The sequence below is a fragment of the Lepus europaeus genome, chromosome 5 (assembly GCF_033115175.1).
Source record: "Lepus europaeus isolate LE1 chromosome 5, mLepTim1.pri, whole genome shotgun sequence".
NCBI lineage: Eukaryota > Metazoa > Chordata > Mammalia > Lagomorpha > Leporidae > Lepus > Lepus europaeus.
In genome coordinates this window covers 121,427,705-121,444,796 of record NC_084831.1, presented here as the reverse complement: position 1 = coordinate 121,444,796, position 17,092 = coordinate 121,427,705, and the positions used below count along the sequence as shown (strand labels likewise).

Here is a 17,092-nt window from a genome sequence, read left to right as displayed (position 1 = left end):
GCAACTCAGTGAAATTCAGCAAGGCTAAAACTCATGAGAGAGCAGCTCAGGGCGGCACTGGCCATGGGGGCCGGAGTGCCGGGTACAGCCCCGAGTCCACCAGTCACACTGGCTGGGACCACAGATAAATGACTCCCACTCGGAGAGCCTGGCCCGTGGTGAGCTTGTTTCACTGGAGGATTTCAGAGCACCCCTCCCCCCGCCCCAGCAGAGTGGGCAGGCGTCTCCCTGTGTTCTTAGGAAGTGAGAAGCATGGGCGCGGCCAGCTAGGAAAGGGTACGAGGGTACGCATGGTGGTCGCGCACCTGCCGCCAGCTGCCCTCTTCCCCTCACCTAGAATGCAAATTGGAGAGCAATGATCCACCGAGGATCGCCTAGTTTAATCTCGTGTAACCGAGCCAAGGGACAGGGCGAAGTGGTTTCTTCGAGCTAACCCCACAAGCTGCAGCCTGTGTATTCAATGCCGGCTACCATGGGCCGGCATTCCTGCGCCACCATCTACATGAGCTCACAGGAGACCTGGGCTCTAACAGAGGTGGGAAGGAGGCTAACTCCAAGGCCCCATAATCCAGCCAGGACCTGCCAGCTCCAGCGCGCACCTTCCTCTACATCACCGGCCAGCAGAGGAGGGCTCCTGTTACCAGTTACCTCACCCCTCTGGCTGTCTTCTGCCTGGGGGGAGCAGGGAGGGTGAGTCAGCGCCCCCACCCTGGGGAGCTGCTATCAGGGAAGTGAGGGGAGGCGTTTGGTCTACCCTGCAGGCCAACCGACCGACGGTATCCACAACAAGCCGTGCGTGCGCCGAGTTGCTTGGTCACTCCAGTTCCTGTAGGCTAGGCCAGGCCCTTGTCAGCTGTAGCTGCCCTCGCAATGGCTCCTCCCTGTACTTTCATCACATGCAAAAAAAAAAAAAAAAAAAGAATCTTTCCTCCTGTCCTGCTGGAACCTGCCTCTTAAAGGGACCAACAAGCAGCTTTGAAGCTGAATTTGAGAGAGGGTAAAGGACTTTGCTGACCCCATGAGGACCTGGCCGGTTAGCCTTCCTTCCCCAGACTCTCCCCAGGAGGCCTCCTCCCCACCCCAGCTTCTCCCTGGCCCCTGCTGCAGGGAAGGGGCAAGTGCCCTGGGATGTTGGCTTCTCACATTCGCTGCCCTCAGGATGACCCCACTTTGGCTTCCTGCACCTGTTTCCCTGGGATGAGCCTCCCAGAGCCTGTGGCCATCCTTTGGTCAGGGCCTGCTGAGGCTGGAGCGCTGGCACTGAAGGGGTTAAAGGCCAGTGCACAGCACTGTCCAGGGTGTTTGAAGTAGGGCGGGGAAGGGAAGGGCTAGAGGAGCTGAAGAGGCCGCTGGTCTGCACTGGAATGAGTGCCCTGTCTCCCATGCAAACTCCTGGACCATGAGCAGCTCCCTTAACAGGACCAAGAAAGAGGCACCCCCATCGAGGTGCTGGACTGGAATCTTAAAGGGACCACTGGAAACAGGACTTTTTCCCGTAGTGAAGCCCCCACCTGAGGGCAGGAACAGGTGCCCCATCTTCGGGACTTCTCCCAGGTCTGGTGAGTTCCTTCCTCTCTGTGCCAGGTCTTTGCGGGGAGCAGGTGTCTTCAGGAGCCCCTCTTCTCCACTCAGCCTGCTGCTCCCAGCTGCCTTGTTTGCTTAGGGTGTGTGTGTGTGTGTGTGTACACACTGTAAATTGGAACCACAGCCATGACCAGTGGTTAATTAACACAGCTTGTTTGGCAAATGATGCTAAACCCTTTATACACATTCATTCTTCATCCTCATAATCCTATGGGGTTGACATACCAGAATCCTTATAGTAAATTTATGGTTTAGAGAAGTTAAATAACTAACCCGTGTCAGTTAAAAGTAGGCCTGGGGTTCAGATTCAAGTTCATGGCATAGCAAAGTCCATTATGTTCTTTTTGGTCTTGTTTTCCCACATAGGAGGTGTAGACACTAAGGATGTCTCTGGAATCTTGAAAAAGCCTGACATCCTAATTCTCCCAAGGCTTCCTTCCTCTTATGCCTGTCATGGGTTCCTTTGATCTCAAGGGGCTAATTGGGGAATATAAAGAGCCACCAGCTCACACCTGAGAGCTAGGGACTTCCAGATTGTCATCCACCAGACTGGGGGTTCTCTGCTCCGCCCATTGCATTTTGCTATTTCCTGGGATCTAACAGGTTAATGCTTGGCTACAGTGGCCAAAGTCTCCTCAGGTGTGTCCCTTGAACCTCAGACCCTCTTGCCCCACCCTCTGGCACAACAGCCAGAACTCATGCCAAGAAACTGGCAGGAGGTACGAGAGGAGTGGTTGGCCCGGCCTCTTTTCTTCGCTGTCCCCCATGTAGTACGGGCTGGGCTGGTCCCAAGCCCCTGGTACAATCAGCTGACAGCTACAGGTCCTGCTGAAAGGAACAGGACAGAGTCCCTGGGTTTAGTTTAATAACCAAAACAAAGCGAAACAAAACAAAACAAAAAGCAGGTAATCAAACTTGGAAGCCCAAGGCAACAAAAATTCCTGGCTGACGTGTGAGGCCGGTTGATCTTATCACCGAGGTGGGGGTGATTTAGGGTGGATGTTTGAGATGCCTGTTTGCTGACTTCGTAGACAGGGTGTGGTTGGGTTAGGGGGCTGGAGATGCTGACTGCCTGTCCCATGTGGAACACCCAGAATTGAGGACTGGTAGTAAACTTGGTAGCTGCCCTGGGAGCAGGTGGGTGGCTCTCAACCCAGAAGCTGATGTGGGAAGCGGCTTTCGCCTGCACTGGCCCCCTGCCTGGATTTGCATGTAGAACCTCTGGTTCCTCTTTCTTCTGCCTGACACTTGGGAGATGCTAAAGTGATGTGTGCTGAATGAATGGGTCCCGGGGAGCCTTTGCCTTCTTGTCGTGGACCTGCATGTCAGAGAAGAGAATGAGTTCCAGGACCCAGCGTTCCAGCCGGCGGGGGCGGGAGGTGGCGGGTGGTGGGAGGTGGCAGAGGTTCAGGCGCTCCTGCTGTGCACGGGGCTGTCCTGTGAGCAGGAGCGTGCAGGCACGGGGCCCCCGGGGGCCTTCTTTGCTGAGGCTGAGAGAAGCTCAGCCGTTAGCCTCTTTGGATTAATGGTTCACTTTCCAGGGGAGAAGCCACGGGAGGTTAAACGTTGAACCATCAAAGGCTTTCCTGTGACCCTGCACCACCAGGGCCAGGAGCCCCGGAGGAGAAGCCAGCTGGCCTCGGCCTTGCCACCCAGGGCTTATGGGTCTTCTCCATTGTTGCCCTCCCTCCGGAGGTTTAGGATCCAGCACTGGACACAGGACACGGGACATGGGGCGGACACGAGACACAGATGCAGGAAGCCCCTTAGGCTGCTAAGGAGCCGGCAGTGTTGCCCGCGGGGCCAGCCCACTGTTTGGTTGCTATCTGCAGTTCCTAGCCTCAGTGTTTGCTGGCAGCAAACATAACCGAGGGCCCTGCCTGCCCCATACCTCCTTCAGATTTCTAAGACAACAGAGGGAGTAGAATGGACAAATTTAACTTCTTTGGAACCTCCATCTAATTTCTTTTGGAAGCTGCTTCCTTTTTTTTTTTTTTTTTTTTTTTTTTTTTAAGATTTACTTATTTGAAAGAGTTACACAGAGAGAGATGGAGAGACACAGAGAGAGTTTCCATCTTCTGGCTTATTCACCAGATGGCCACTACGGCCAGGGCTGGGCCAGGGCTGGGCCAGGGCAAAGCTGGGAGCCAGGTCTCTCCTGCAGGTGGCAGGGACTCAATCACTCGAGCCATTGTGTGCCGCCTTCCAAGACGTGCATTAGCAGGAGCCGGGGATCAGGAGCAGAGCTGGGGCTCGAACCCAGGCACTCCAACACGGGCTGTGGACACCCTGAGCACTAGGCCACATGCCCGCCTCCCCGACACTGGCTGCAGAGTGCCCTGTTGGTGAACACAAGGCTTGATGTCTCTCTCCTGTCTCTCTCCTCCCCCTGAGATTTGGAGACCCAGTGGCTCTAGACCAGGAGCCTGCCAACCTTTTTGGTAAAGACCCAGATACTAAATATCTTGGGCTTTGCGGGCCATACGGTCCCTGTTGCATCTACCAGCCTTGCTGCTAAGGCAAAAACAGCCTAAGACAATATGTAAATGAATGAGTAAGGCTTTGTTCCAAAAAAAACCTTTATTTATAGACACAAAGTTTTTTAATTTTTCAAAAAAGATTTTATTTATTTGAGACACAGAGTTATAGACAGAGAGAGAGGGAGAGAGAGATCTTCCACCTGCTGGCTCCCTCCCCAGATGGCCACAATGGCCAGAGTTGCATCAATCCAAGGCCAGGAGCCAGGAGCTTCTTCTGGATCTCCCACATTGGTCCAGAGGCCCAAGCACTTGGGCCGTCTTCCACTGCTTTCCCAGGCACATTAGCAGAGAGCTGGATCAGAAGTGGAACAGCCAGGGCTTGAACTGGCACCCATATAGAATGCTGGCACTGCAGGCGGAGGCTCAACCCACCACGCCGCAGCGCTGGCCCTAGACACAAAGTTTGATTTCATCTAATTTTTCTGTGTTGCAAAGTATGATTTTTTTTCCCCAACCAGTTAAAAGAGATAGCAGAACAGATGTGCCCCTCGGGTCATAGCGTCTGTGAACCCTGCTCTAAGTTACCAGGGATTGTTCTGTCCCCTCCTTTCTCTCCGCAGAGGACAGCTGCTTCTCGCTCTGGGTACTCACTCATGATGACGAGTCTCCACCACAGTTGTGTCTGTCTTGGCCTGTGGGTTACTTATTCTCACTCTCAAAATAAGGAGCCGGTGTTGGGGCACAGCAGGTTAAGCTGCTGCCTGCAGTGCCGGCATCCCACATAGGCACCCATTTGAGTCCCAGCTGCTCCACGTCCAATCCAGCTCCCTGCTAATGCACCTGGAAAGCAGTAGAAGATGAGCCTAGTGCTTGGGCCCCTGAATCCACGTGGGAGACTCAAACGAGCCTCCTGGCTCCTGGCTTCGGCCTGGCTGAGCCCACGCTGTTGTGGCCATTTGGGGAGTGAACCAGCAGAAGGAGGATCTCTCTCTCTCTCTCTCTCTCTCTCTCTCTCTCTCTCTCTCTCTAACTCTGCCTTTCAAACAAACAAATCAATCTTTAAAAACAACAACAACAAAGAGATGAGATTTAGCAAGGTGGCCTCAACCCCCTGCCAGAGATCTTCCCTCCTCCGTCTCCTGACATCCCAGCTGGGGTCCCCATGGAGCGGTCTCTCCCTCCTTTCCTCCCACCAGTCTCTCCCTTGCCTTCCTCCCATCTTCCCCTGGCTCCCGAGCGGAGCCGCAGGAAACCCTGCAAGGGCGCGGCCCAGGCTGGGTCCCACAAGCAGCTTTATTTAGCTCCTGAATGAGATCACATTTAATATCACATCACTGCTTCCGCTGCTGAGAGATAGGAGGTTCCGAAATAGGAGTGGGACCAGACGCTCCCTGGAGATGGGGCTGGGGGCGGGAAGGGGCTCTAGGAAGTCCCTCACTTGTTTTCCTGCTCTGTGTCCCATGGTTTTCCCACTGTTAGAGACCAGCAGTGTCTCGGGTCCCCTCCTCCAAGAGCTTAACCTTCACCAAAATGCACTGGTCAGCGGTACTTTACTGGGTCTTAGGAGAGCAACGTAGGCCGGCGCCACGGCTCAATAGGCTAATGCTCCACCTGCGGCACCAGCTTACCAGGTTCTAGTCCTGGTCGGGGCGCCGGATTCTGTCCCAGTTGCTCCTCTTCCAGGCCAGCTCTCTGCTGTGGCCCGGGAAGGCAGTGGAGGATGGCCCAAGTGCTTGGGCCCTGCACCTGCATGGGAGACCGGGAGAAGCACCTGGCTCCTGGCTTCGGATCAGCGTGGTGCGCCAGCCGCGGCGGCCATTGGAGGGTGAACCAACGGCAAAGGAAGACCTTTCTCTCTGTCTCTGTCTCTGTCTCTCACACTGTCCACTCTGCCTGTCAAAAAAAAAAAAAAAAAAAACCAACACAGGATTTTAACACCGGGAGACGCCCATTGTTCAAAACTCGGAGACCCTAACTCCTTTAAGGTATTGCAGGGCTTTGAAGCGCATTGTGTCTGCGAGCTCCGCCACCTTCAAAAGCCACGTGACCTTGGGATGTTGCCCAACCTTCTTAAGCCTCAGCTTTGCTTGTGAAATGACAGGAATGATAACGCCTCCCTGGTGAGGATGTGGATGGACTTGCTGATAATGTGTGCAATGCAAGTAGCCTTGCACTTGGCGCTCAGCAAACACTGTTAGTATTGTTACTGTGGGCACATCGAGGGAGAGAAAAGGGCCCCAGATAGAAGCAGAAATAGGCATTACATACAGGGTCTTCAAAAAGTTCGTGGAAAACCCATATTATTAAAAAGTGCATGGATTTCAAAATGCACCAACTTATTTTTAATTCCATTTCCATGAACTTTTTATTTTATTTTAAAGATTTTACTTATTTATTTGATAGGTAGAGTTACAGACAGTGAGAGGGAGAGACAGAAAGGTCTTCCTTCCGTTAGTCCACTCTCCAAATGGCCACAACTGCCGGAGCTATGCCGATCTGAAGCCAGGAGCCAGGTTCTTCTTCTGGGCCTCCCACGTGGGTGCAGGGGCCCAAAGACTTGGGCCATCTTCTACTGCTTTCCCAGACCACAGCAGAGATATGGATTGGAAGAGAAGCAGACGGGACTAGAACCAGCGCCCATGTGGGGTGCCAGCGCCGCAGGCGGAGGATTGTGCCACAGCACCGGCCCCTCCATGAACTTTTTAAAAACATTTTTATTTTATTTATTTATTTTAAAAAAGATGCATTTATTTGAATGACAGAGTTACAGAGAGAGAAGGAGAGACAGAGAGAGACCTTCCATCTGTTGGTTCACTCCCCAAATGGCCACAATGGCCAGGGCTCACCCAGGCTGAAGCCAGGAGCCAGGAGCTTTTTCCAGTTCTCCCATGTGGGTAGCAGAGGCCCAAGTACTTGAGCCATCCTCTGCTGCTTTCCCAGACACATTAGCAGGGAGCTGGATCGGAAGCAGAGCAGCCGGGACTAGAATTGGAGTCCATTTGGGATGCTGGCATCACAGGCGATGGCTTAACCCATGCTGGACCACCGCACCGGCCCCATAAACCTCATATTTTGAAGGAAAGAGTGTGAAGTGTTGGCATTACTGCCTGGGGAACAGAGGTCAGAAACCAGGACGACGGCTGAGTCGTCTTTACGGCAGGCGGAGCCGGTGAGTGCGATGACAGTGACGCAGGGAAAGGCTGACCTTAGAGAGGAGCCCTGACTCCAGCTGGTCCGCGCTGGATGGCCGAAGAGGGGCAGGGGACAGCACAGTGTACAGGTCAGTGGTGGCCGCTCGCCCTTCTTCCTGCGGCAGGGGCAGGAGGCACCAGGAAGCACCTGGTGTGCCCGAGTCCACTCTGCAGCACCGCGGGGACCCTTCTGCTTCTCGGTGCTCCCAGGACACCAGAGCACGCGACACCCTGCCAGTGCCCCTGGGTCGCTGTCGTGTCCAGTGAGCATCTTGCAGGTCCTGCTCTCCCCCTCCCCTGCCCCTCCCAGAGGACCTCCCCTGGGGGCTGGCCAAGGGGTCCCCTCTGCACCGCTCCCAGGAAGATGGGCATGGGTGGGCACAGGGCCTGGGCCAGTTTCCCGGGCCTCTCCTTTTGTCACCTCCGGTCCACCCCAAGGGCAGCGGCACGTGCCATCCTCAGGGGCCTGAGCGCCTCTCTCCCTTCCTCCCCACAGTTGCCTGAGGATGCCCAAGTACTCTCTCCCAGCAGCTCCAGATGGGGTGGGGCTAGGGCCAGCGTGCGCTGAGAGGGGAAAGTAGGTGGAAGGGACAAGTTTGTGACAACCTGCATTTCCCGGGCGACGTGTGGAAAGTCTGGGAGGAGCAGACTGATTCATAGCTTCCTGGTCCTCCTGGGCACTCCTTACACTTTAGTAGCTGGGAGTGGTAGGGGAGACAGGGAGCCTGGCACCCTCATCCCAGCAGCCCCGGGCTGGAGAGCCTCGGCCCCCGGGGGTAGATGGGGGGCCAGTGCCCAGAGGCACACAGCAAATGCCACTTCCCTTCCTGCCTTTGCACCACCCAGGTGCTCCTGGCTCTTGCTCCAGCATGGAGTGGGCTTATCATTTGCAACTTCAACAGCCCCTGAGAGTTCTTAACGCTGAGATACACCGAGGTGAGCCCCGACGCCAACCGAACCAAGAGTGGAGTGTTGGCGGCAGTGAGGGCTGGGCCCCCCGGGGAGGGGGGAGGGGCGATGGGGCTGATGCTTGAAGTCCTTCTCTCTGTGACATAGACGCATGTCACACAGCTTTTCTGACTTCCCACAGGACCAGAGCTTACAAGGAAGAAATCATAACACCCTCTCCCTTCCTCCGCCCGAATCAGCCTAGATCTTCCCCTTGGCCAGATCCGCGCCCTCCAGGCTGCTCTCCAAGGCTGCCTGCCTCGTTCCACTTCCTTTCACAGTCTCTGCTGGCCCCGTGGACAGCCCAGAGTCCTCTGTGGAGACTTCTCCTGCAGCTTGGCACGCTCCAGCCGGGTCATCACTCTTCCCTGTGTACCCACATAAGGATGCATGTGTGTGTGCGCATGTGTGCATGTTCACACCCATGTGCTCACACCCTAGACTGAACTCACTAAGGCCTGGAACAACACCTGCTGCCCTTGGCTTGCCTTTTTGCCACCAAGGTGCTCATTCTGTATGATCTAGGAAGGACCCTGGACTGGGAGCCAGAAGACCCAGGTTCTAGATCATTCTGGCCCTGAGCCAGCCCTGCTCCAATTCCATGTCTCAGTGAAGTGAGGGGTGACGCAGGTGCTCCAGGGCCTGCCTGCCTGTGACATCCTGCTGGTTCCGAGCACCCAGCATTCCAGAACTCTGCTCACCGTCACCTTTGTTCTTGGCACAGGCCAGCCTGAGCGTGCCTCCCATGAACAGAGCCGTCCCAGAAGTGTTCCTCGCAGATGGAGATGTGGGGCCCCAGGGCCACACTCACCGCTCTCTGTCTGCAGTGGAATCCAGAGAGCAGCTGGAGGAAGAGGAGGAGGAAGAGGAAGAGGGCAAGGGAAGACAGGAGCCGGAGCCGAGGAATGTCTTCCATGAAGTGCCCCTCCGGCGGTCGGGGGCTTTCCGGGCCGATAGCCGTGGCTACGACCCCTTCAAAAGGCACAGCTGGGGGCCTGGCCAGGACCCACTGAGCAGGTAAGCCGCAGGGTCCCCTCTGTCCCTCCTTCCCTCAAGCCTAGGAAGGAATATTCCAGTGTCCTTGGCACTCCAACTATCTCCCTAGAGCGACGACCATCTTTTTAAGATCTATTTTATCTATTTGAAAGGTAGAGTTAGCGAGAGGGGGAAAGAGGAGGAGAGAGAGATCCTCTATGCGCTGGTTCACTCCCCAAATGGCCACAATGGCCGGGGCAGGGCCAGGCTGAAGCCAGGAGCCTGGAACTCTGTCTGGGTCTCCCACAAGGGTGCAGGGGCCCAAGCACTCGGGCCTCTTCCGCTGCTTTCCCAGGCAAGCTGGATGTGCACCTGCTGTGCCACGATGCTTGGCCCCCCCAGACAACCATCTCTGACACTAGTTGAGGAGACCTGGAGTCCATGTCCTTCCAGGCCTCTTGTAGGCCCTTGGGGAGGCTAAGCCCCGCCTTCCAGACAGGTGTCTCCCCGGTGGCCCCGGCCCCTCCCTTTGTTCCCGGTCAGATCCCTGCCAGGGTGCTGGGTCCCAGGCTGAGGCAGCCTCCAGTGCTGCAGCCGGGGGGTGGGGAGGACAGCTCTTCCGACACGGAGCTCTGCGCAGGCCAGCACACTTGGGGAGAGGGGCCCATCTCTCCCCCCGCCCCCTGGAAAGTCCCTGACCACTTCCCCAAAGACAGAGGAAGTCAGAAACAACATCCGGGGGTCGGTGTGAAGCGTTGGGTGTGAGTGGTCCCCACAGAGGCCTGCTAGCCATGGAAGAGCCCTGTCTGCCCACCTTGACCGGGGTCCCTTGGAACAAGTGCCTTTAGCTCTGGTGAGTGGCCCAGGCTTCTAGCTCCTGGGCAGGGCTGGCTGCAGAGTGACGGAGGAGGGTGGGGGAGAAGGTACTCAGTGCCTGCAGAGATGCCCTGGGTACCCCTTATGGGGTGCCAGCTGAGCCTTGGGTTTTAAGGTGCTATCCATCTCGCCTTGGGAAGAGGGCGACAGGGGCCCTGAATGCACTGTTCAGCTGGGTAGGGCAAAGGTGAGCATCAGAAACCAGGCAAGGAAGGAAAACACAGCTTGTCCCTCACCTCCCCATCCACACCGGCTTTCTTCTGGACAGCTGTACTGTCATTTGACCAGCAGGGGGCACCCTTGTCTGCAGCCAGCTCTGCAGCTCTTGCCAAGGCCTCAGGCGCCAGTTTGGGTCTGGGCTGTGCCTCGCCTGCCGACAGGAAGGGCTGGGCTGGGGGCAAGCGGCAGGGCTGGGCCGAGGCGGTGTTCCTCCCTGGTGCCCGTCACTGGCCGCTGGGTACACAGGGCAGCGGTGGCAATGTGTGTTTCAGGAGGCGACTGCAGGCGTCGGGATGCCCAGGCCCCCAGGAGACCCCCTTACTGCAGAGCCAAGAGGACCTGGACGTCTTTCAGGGACTGCAGCACCAGGGTGGCCAGCCCTCCCGCCCGGTATGGACAGACAGATCCCCACGGAGGCCACCGCCTCACTCCCCCTCTCCTGCCCCGCGCCTGTGCCGCCGCTCTGTGCCTCTTCTGCTCTGCCAGCTGCGGGGTCTCTGTGTGCCCAGGCGTCGCTCCGACCCCATCTGACCAGCTCCGAATCTGCCCTGTATGCCCCTCTGTCTGCCCACCCTCCCCACCCCGTGCCCCGGTCTGTATGCTCCGTCCCTGTCTCTTGGTATCCAGCTTCCGTCCTTTCTCTAAGACTTTCTGTGTCTGTGTGGATGTGGGTACCTCTGTTCTTCTCATTAAAAGGCCCCTGTTCCCCTGGTTGGTATAACCGCTTCTTTCTGTGGGACCCACGCTTCCCAGCTGAACTTAGCATTTGTGGGGTGACACTGGGCATCTGGCACCCTAAAAGACAGCAGTCCTTATCGCTTCTCGGCCTTTTGGTTAAGATCAAGTGAAGACAGCAGTCCTCTAACAGTGACCCCAGGAGGGCCGTGTGAGAAAGGAGAGAGACTGCCCAGCCTCTGGTTTCCGAGAACAGAACCAAGGAGTAAGGGTCTCAACCTGGATCCAAGGACACGGTGGGCACATGGTGACCCGAGACGCCCCATGGGATCTGCTAGCTGAGGGCCCCTGAGCTCAGGGAGATGCCTCAAGCCCAGGGGCTGGGGGCTGCCTCCCCTCTGCCCCATGCTGTAGCTGGCCGGAGCGTCCAACCCCAGCCCCACTGGTGGGGCACCTGTGGCTTGGGAGATAGAGGCTGAGGAGGGGGCTGTAGAGCCTGGGAGGGAAGCGACAAGAACCCATCTTACCACCACTCCCCCACCCCCACCTCACCCTCACCACCACCCCCGCCGCCTGCCCTCTCCCTCCGCAAATCCGCAGTTTCCCCAGCCCCATTCCAGTGCCGAGTGGAAGAAAGAACAGGATTTTGGAGTCAGGCTGACCCCTAGATCCATCTTTTACCAGCTGAGCAATTCATTTCATCTTTCTGAACATCAGAATGGTCAAACTAGCTTTCAAAGGTGTGATTATTAGACGAGGAAAGGGTGTGCAGTGCCTGGTGTGGAGGCTGGTGAATCCAGCAGATGGTTCCCCCTTCTCCCTGGCCTCACTGGGTGACTTGCCTCACTGCACCTGCAGCTGCCTCCCCCCCTCCCGCTGCGATGACACCTTTCCTTCCTTCCCTTTCTTCCCTCCAGCTTTCCTCCTCTTGTTAAGTCTCCCTGCTCCGATTGCTCTCAGCTCACCTATCTTTTTTTAATTTTATCTATTTATTTATTTGAAAGTGAGAGGGGAGAGAGAAAGAGAGAGAGAGAGAGAGAGATCTCCCAACCAAGGGTTCGCTCCCCAGATGTCTGCCACAGCTGGACTGGGCCAGGCTGAAGCCGGGAGCCCAAAACTCAGTCTGGGTCTCCTAGAGACCTAAGCACCTGCTGCCTTGGAAGGTGCACGGTTAGCAGGAAGCTGGAATCAGAAGCAGAGCAGAGCCTCCAACCCAGACATCCTGCAATGGGATGCCGGCATCTCAACCGCTGTAACGAACTCTCGCCCTATCTCCGCCTAATCTCTGAGCCCTCTGCTTGATCTCCTCGCCTGTTTTGTTTTCTCCTTCTTGCTTTCGTAGCAAGCGTGAGTAAGCACTCCAGCAAGGTCCACAGGCCAACAAAACTGAGACTCGTGACGCTGGACCAGGCCCCACAGAGTGACCTGTCCATGAGCCACGTCTGGCGCTAAACTTCATTTTGTTTGGCCACTTGGGTGCTTCATTTTAAAAGTCTCCGTTGTTCTATGGGACCTGTGCACTCCAGTTTGCAAGAGTCGCTAATCATCGGCTGTGTTTGCCCCTTGTCTTTTTCATATAATATCTTAACATGAATGCCCAGGGAATCAGCCACCCAGGGCCTTGCAAACCAAAACCCTAAGGGCCACAGAGGACACAGGAGGATCTTAGAGACCCCACGGGGCCTGCTAGCACGGAGGGAGGGCAGCTGGACACCACGGACAGATTTGCATTTATTTATCCACTCCTCCTTGTCTTACTCCCTCTCCTCCCCACCAGCATCCACCGTGGCCTTGAATTTTACCATGCAACTGTTTTAACACAAATACGTCTTCCCGAATAATCTCTCTCTCTCTTTTATATTTTTTGTTTTTGAATTTTAAAACAATGATGCCACACTCTACAAAATTTTCTCTAACTCGTATGTTCTTCCGCCATGATTTTTAATTTAATGCGACAAATGGCTATGTTCCATTCACTTGCATTCCCTCCTGCTGGTGGGGGATACTTGGAAGGCCTCCACTCTGCTATTCTGAAAGGCGCCCCTGTGAATCACCTGCACACTGTCTCTCAGGGCGCATCTGCCAGAACGTCCCCAGGGCGCAGACCCCAGGGGAATCTGTGCACTGCGCAAATGTGCAAATGTCATTCTAAGGTATCGGCCACTTGTTTCTCAGCGCAGGAGAGCGGGGTCCCCACCCGCTTCCTCCTCTTGAGCAGCTAGCATCCTGGGACTTCTGCAGTTTGCCAGGAGACTGGTTATAAAACTCATTGTGCCCTTAATTTGAATTATCCTCATTACAAGCACAATTGAGCATCTTTTCATAGGTGTATTGGCCATTTGTGCTTCCTGGGCTGTGAAATTTCTGTTCATGTCTTTTGCCCACTTTTCATCAGGTTTTTAGGGTCTTTGTTTTCTTCTCTTCTTTACTATTATGCGTATGTTCTTTTATTTCAGAACTCATGACGTGACTTATTAATTTAATTTTTAAAAGGTTTATTTATTTATTTGAAAGGCAGGACAACAGAAAGAAATGGAGAGAGGGGAGAGAGACAGAGAGAGAGTTCTTCCATCTGCTGGTTCCTTGCCCAAATGGTTGCAACAGCCACGGATGGTCCAGGCCAAAGACAGGAGCCAGTAGCTCTGGGTCTCCCAAATGGGAGGCAGGGGCCCAAGTATCTGTATTATTTTCCCCTCTCTTTCCAGACGCTTTAGTAGGGAGCCGATCAAAAGTAGAGGTGCCAGAACTGGAAGACAGCTCTCTGTCTCTGACTCTCCCCCCCTTTCTGTAATCCTGCCTTTCAAAAAAACTAATTAATTAATTTTTTTTTGACAGGCAGAGTGGATAGTGAGAGAGAGAGAGAGAGAGAGAGACAGAGAGAAAGGTCTTCCTTTTTGCCGTTGGTTCACCCTCCAATGGCCGCCGCGGCTGGCACATCGTGCTGATCCGAAGCCAGGAGCCAGTTGCTTCTCCTAGTCTCCCATGTGGGTGCAGGGCCCAAGGACTTGGGCCATCCTCCACTGCCTTCCTGGGCCATAGCAGAGAGCTGGCCTGGAAGAGGGGCAACTGGGATAGAATCCAGCGCCCCAACCGGGACTAGAACCCGGTGTGCCGGCGCTGCAAGGCAGAGGATTAGCCTAGTGAGCCGCGGCACCGGCCTAATTAATTAATTTTTTAAGATTTATTTTTGAAAGAGTTATACAGAGAGAGAGAGAGAGAGAGAGAGGGAGGGAGGTCTTCTATCCGCTAGTTCCCTCCCCAGTTGACCGCAACGGACGGAGCTGTGCTGATCCGAAGCCAGGAGCCAGGAGCTTCCTTCAGGTCTTCCCATGGGGGTGCAGGGGCTCAAAAACTTGGGCTGTCTTCTACTGCTTTCCCAGGCCATAGCAGAGAGCTGGATCGGAAGTGGAGCACCTGGGACTTGAACTGGCACCCATATGGGATTCCAACACTACAGGCAGTGGCTTTACCTGCTACGCCACAGCACCGGCCCTAATTTTTTTCTTTATATATATATATATATTTATTTATTTATTATTTGAACGGCAGAGCTATAAAGAGGCAGAGTCAGAGAGAGAGAGAAGTCTTACATCTGCTGGTTCATTCCCCAGTTGGCCACAACAGCTGGAGCTGTGCCAATCCAAAGCCAGGAGCCAGGAGCTTCTGGGACTCCCATGCGGGTGCAGGGGCCCAAGCACTTGGACCATCTTCTACTGCTTTCCCAGGCCATAGCAGAGAGCTGGACCAGAAGTAGAATAGCCAGGACTTGAACTGGCACCCATATGGGATGCCAGCACTGCAGGCGGCAGCTTTACCTGCTATGCCACAGCGCCAGTCCCTGTAACTCTGACTTTTAAAATAGTTTCAGAGAGAGGGAGAGAGAGAGAGAGATCTTTCTTCTTGTCCCCCTCCCAAATGGCACAACGGCCAAGGCTGGACCAGGCCAAAGCCAGGAGCCAGGAGCTTTATTTAGGTCTCCTACATGGGTGCAGGACCCAAGCACTTGGGCCATCTTCTGCTGCCTTCCCAAGTGCGCCAGCAGGGAGCTAGATTGGAAGTGGAGCAGCCAGGACATGAACCAGCACCCATATGATATGAGGCGGTGGCTTAACTAACACACCACAGCACCACTGCCCCCCCCATGTGACTTTTTTTTTTTTAAGGTTTATTTACTTGAAACACAGAGTTACAGAGAGAGAGGTAGAGACAGAGAAAGGTCTTCTATCTGCTAGTTCACTCCCCAGATGGCCGCAATGGCTGGAGCTGCGCTGATCCGAAACCAGGAGCCAGAAGCTTCTTCCGGGTCTCCCACATGGGTGCAGGGGCCCAAGGACTTGGGCCATCCTCCACTGCTTTCCCAGGCTATAGCAGAGAGCTGGATCGGAAGAAGAGCAGCCAGGACTAGAACCGGCACCCATATTGAATACCGGTGCTTCAGGCCAGTCATTAACCCACTGCGCCACAGCGCCAGCCCCTCGTGTGACTTTTTAAAAAGAAGGTTTATTTATTTATTTTCTTGAAAGGCAGAGTGATGGAGAGAGAGGGAGAGACAAAGACAGATATCTTCCATTCCATTTAACTTCCTAAATGGCTGCAACAGCCGGGGCTGGACCAGGCTGAAGCCGGGAGCCAGGAATTCCAGCTGGGTCTTCCACACAGGTGGCAGGGACCCAAGGACTTGAGCCATCATCTGCTACCTCCTAGGTGCTTTAGCAGGGAGCTGGACCTCAAGGTGGAACTCAATTCCAGGCAGTCCAATATGGGATGTGGGGGTCCCATGTCTCACGACAATTGCTTCCCCCAAAATGTTTTACTCCTCCATTTAATGTCTTTCAATAACGTTTTTAAAAGACTTATTTATTTTTTGTTTGAAAGGCAAAGTTACAGAGAGAGAGAGAGAGAGAGAGAGATTCCATCTGCTGGTTCACACCCCAAATGGCCCCAATGACAGGAGCCAGGAGCTTCTTCCAAGTCTCCCACGTGGGTGCAGGGACCCAAGCACCGGGGCCATCTTCCACTGCTTTCCCAGACACATTAGCAGGGAGTTGCATCGGAAGTGGAGCAGCCGGGACTCGAACCGCTGCCCACATGGGATGCTGGTGCCACAGGCAGCGGCTTTACCTGCTACGCCACGAGGCAGGCCTGTTGAGTGTGTGACTCCTCTCAATTTCTGTGCCTGTCAGCGTGGAGGGTTAGCTTCTCGCCCACACAGCTGGTTACCCCGTTATCTCACTGCAGAAGCAGTGTCTTCTCCACTGACTGCTGTGGACCTTTGTTGAGAGTCAGTGACTGGGATGTGTGATGTCTTTCTGGACTCTTCCACCACAGTGACCTCTTGGCTTGCTTTGATGCCAACATCACAGCGTCTTCCATCGTGTAGCTGTACTGTATGTCTTTACACTCTAATCGTGTGGGTCCTCCAGCTTTGGTCTTCAGTGTAAGACGGTCTTGTGGGACAGGCGACAGGCGATGCGGTACAACAGGTTAACTGCCGCCTGTGACACCCACATCCCACCCGGGAGCGCTGGTGCAAGCCAGGCTGGGCTCCCTGTGCGCCAGCTTCCTGCTAATACACCCCGGGAGGAAGTGGATGATGGCTCAAGGACTCGGGCCCCTGCCACTCATGTGGGAGAACCGAATGGAATTCTGAGCTCCTAGCTTTGGCTGGGCACTTGGGGAATGAAGCGATGGATGGAGGATAACGTTTTCTCTCTGTTGTTCTGCCTTTTAAATAAATAAATCTTAAAAAAAAAAAAGGGTGGGAGGTAGGCTTGTGGAGCAGCATGTTCAGCTGCTGCTTGGGGCGCTCACGTCTTCTATCCGAGTACTGATTCCAGGAGTCCCGAATGCTCTTCTGAGCCAAGCCTTTCCTGCTATTGGCCCAGGTCCTCGGGGGACCCACGTGGCAGAGCCGGATGAGGCTCCTGGCTTCTGGCTTTGGCCTGAGACAGCCCTAGGTGTTTGTGCAGCCGGATTCCCCTGGCAGATGGAAGATTTCTCCCTTCCTGTCACTCTGCCTTTCAAATAAAAATAAATAAATAAATGTTAAAAAGAGAGAGAGAGAGAGAGAATCTTGACTGTTTTAGCTCGTTGGCATTTTTATGTGACTTTTACTTTTATTCATTTTTAATTTTTATTTATTTG

At 54.7% G+C, this 17,092-nt stretch overlaps 1 protein-coding gene across 3 annotated transcripts in view; it reads left to right on the top strand.

The window, feature by feature from the left end:
- The first annotated feature begins 1,387 nt into the window (after positions 1-1,387).
- Positions 1,388-17,092, top strand: part of ARHGEF2 (Rho/Rac guanine nucleotide exchange factor 2) — a 50,369-nt gene continuing 34,664 nt past the window's right edge. For 2 of the 3 annotated variants that reach the window (XM_062192463.1, XM_062192464.1), the window contains exons 1-3: positions 1,388-1,559; positions 8,928-9,220; positions 10,546-10,663. In XM_062192463.1, coding sequence (XP_062048447.1) covers positions 8,949-9,220; positions 10,546-10,663 — 390 coding nt within the window. In that variant the 5' untranslated portion in view covers positions 1,388-1,559; positions 8,928-8,948. The remainder of the gene's footprint in view (positions 1,560-8,927; positions 9,221-10,545; positions 10,664-17,092) is intronic. The other variant, XM_062192462.1, reaches the window with a different exon arrangement.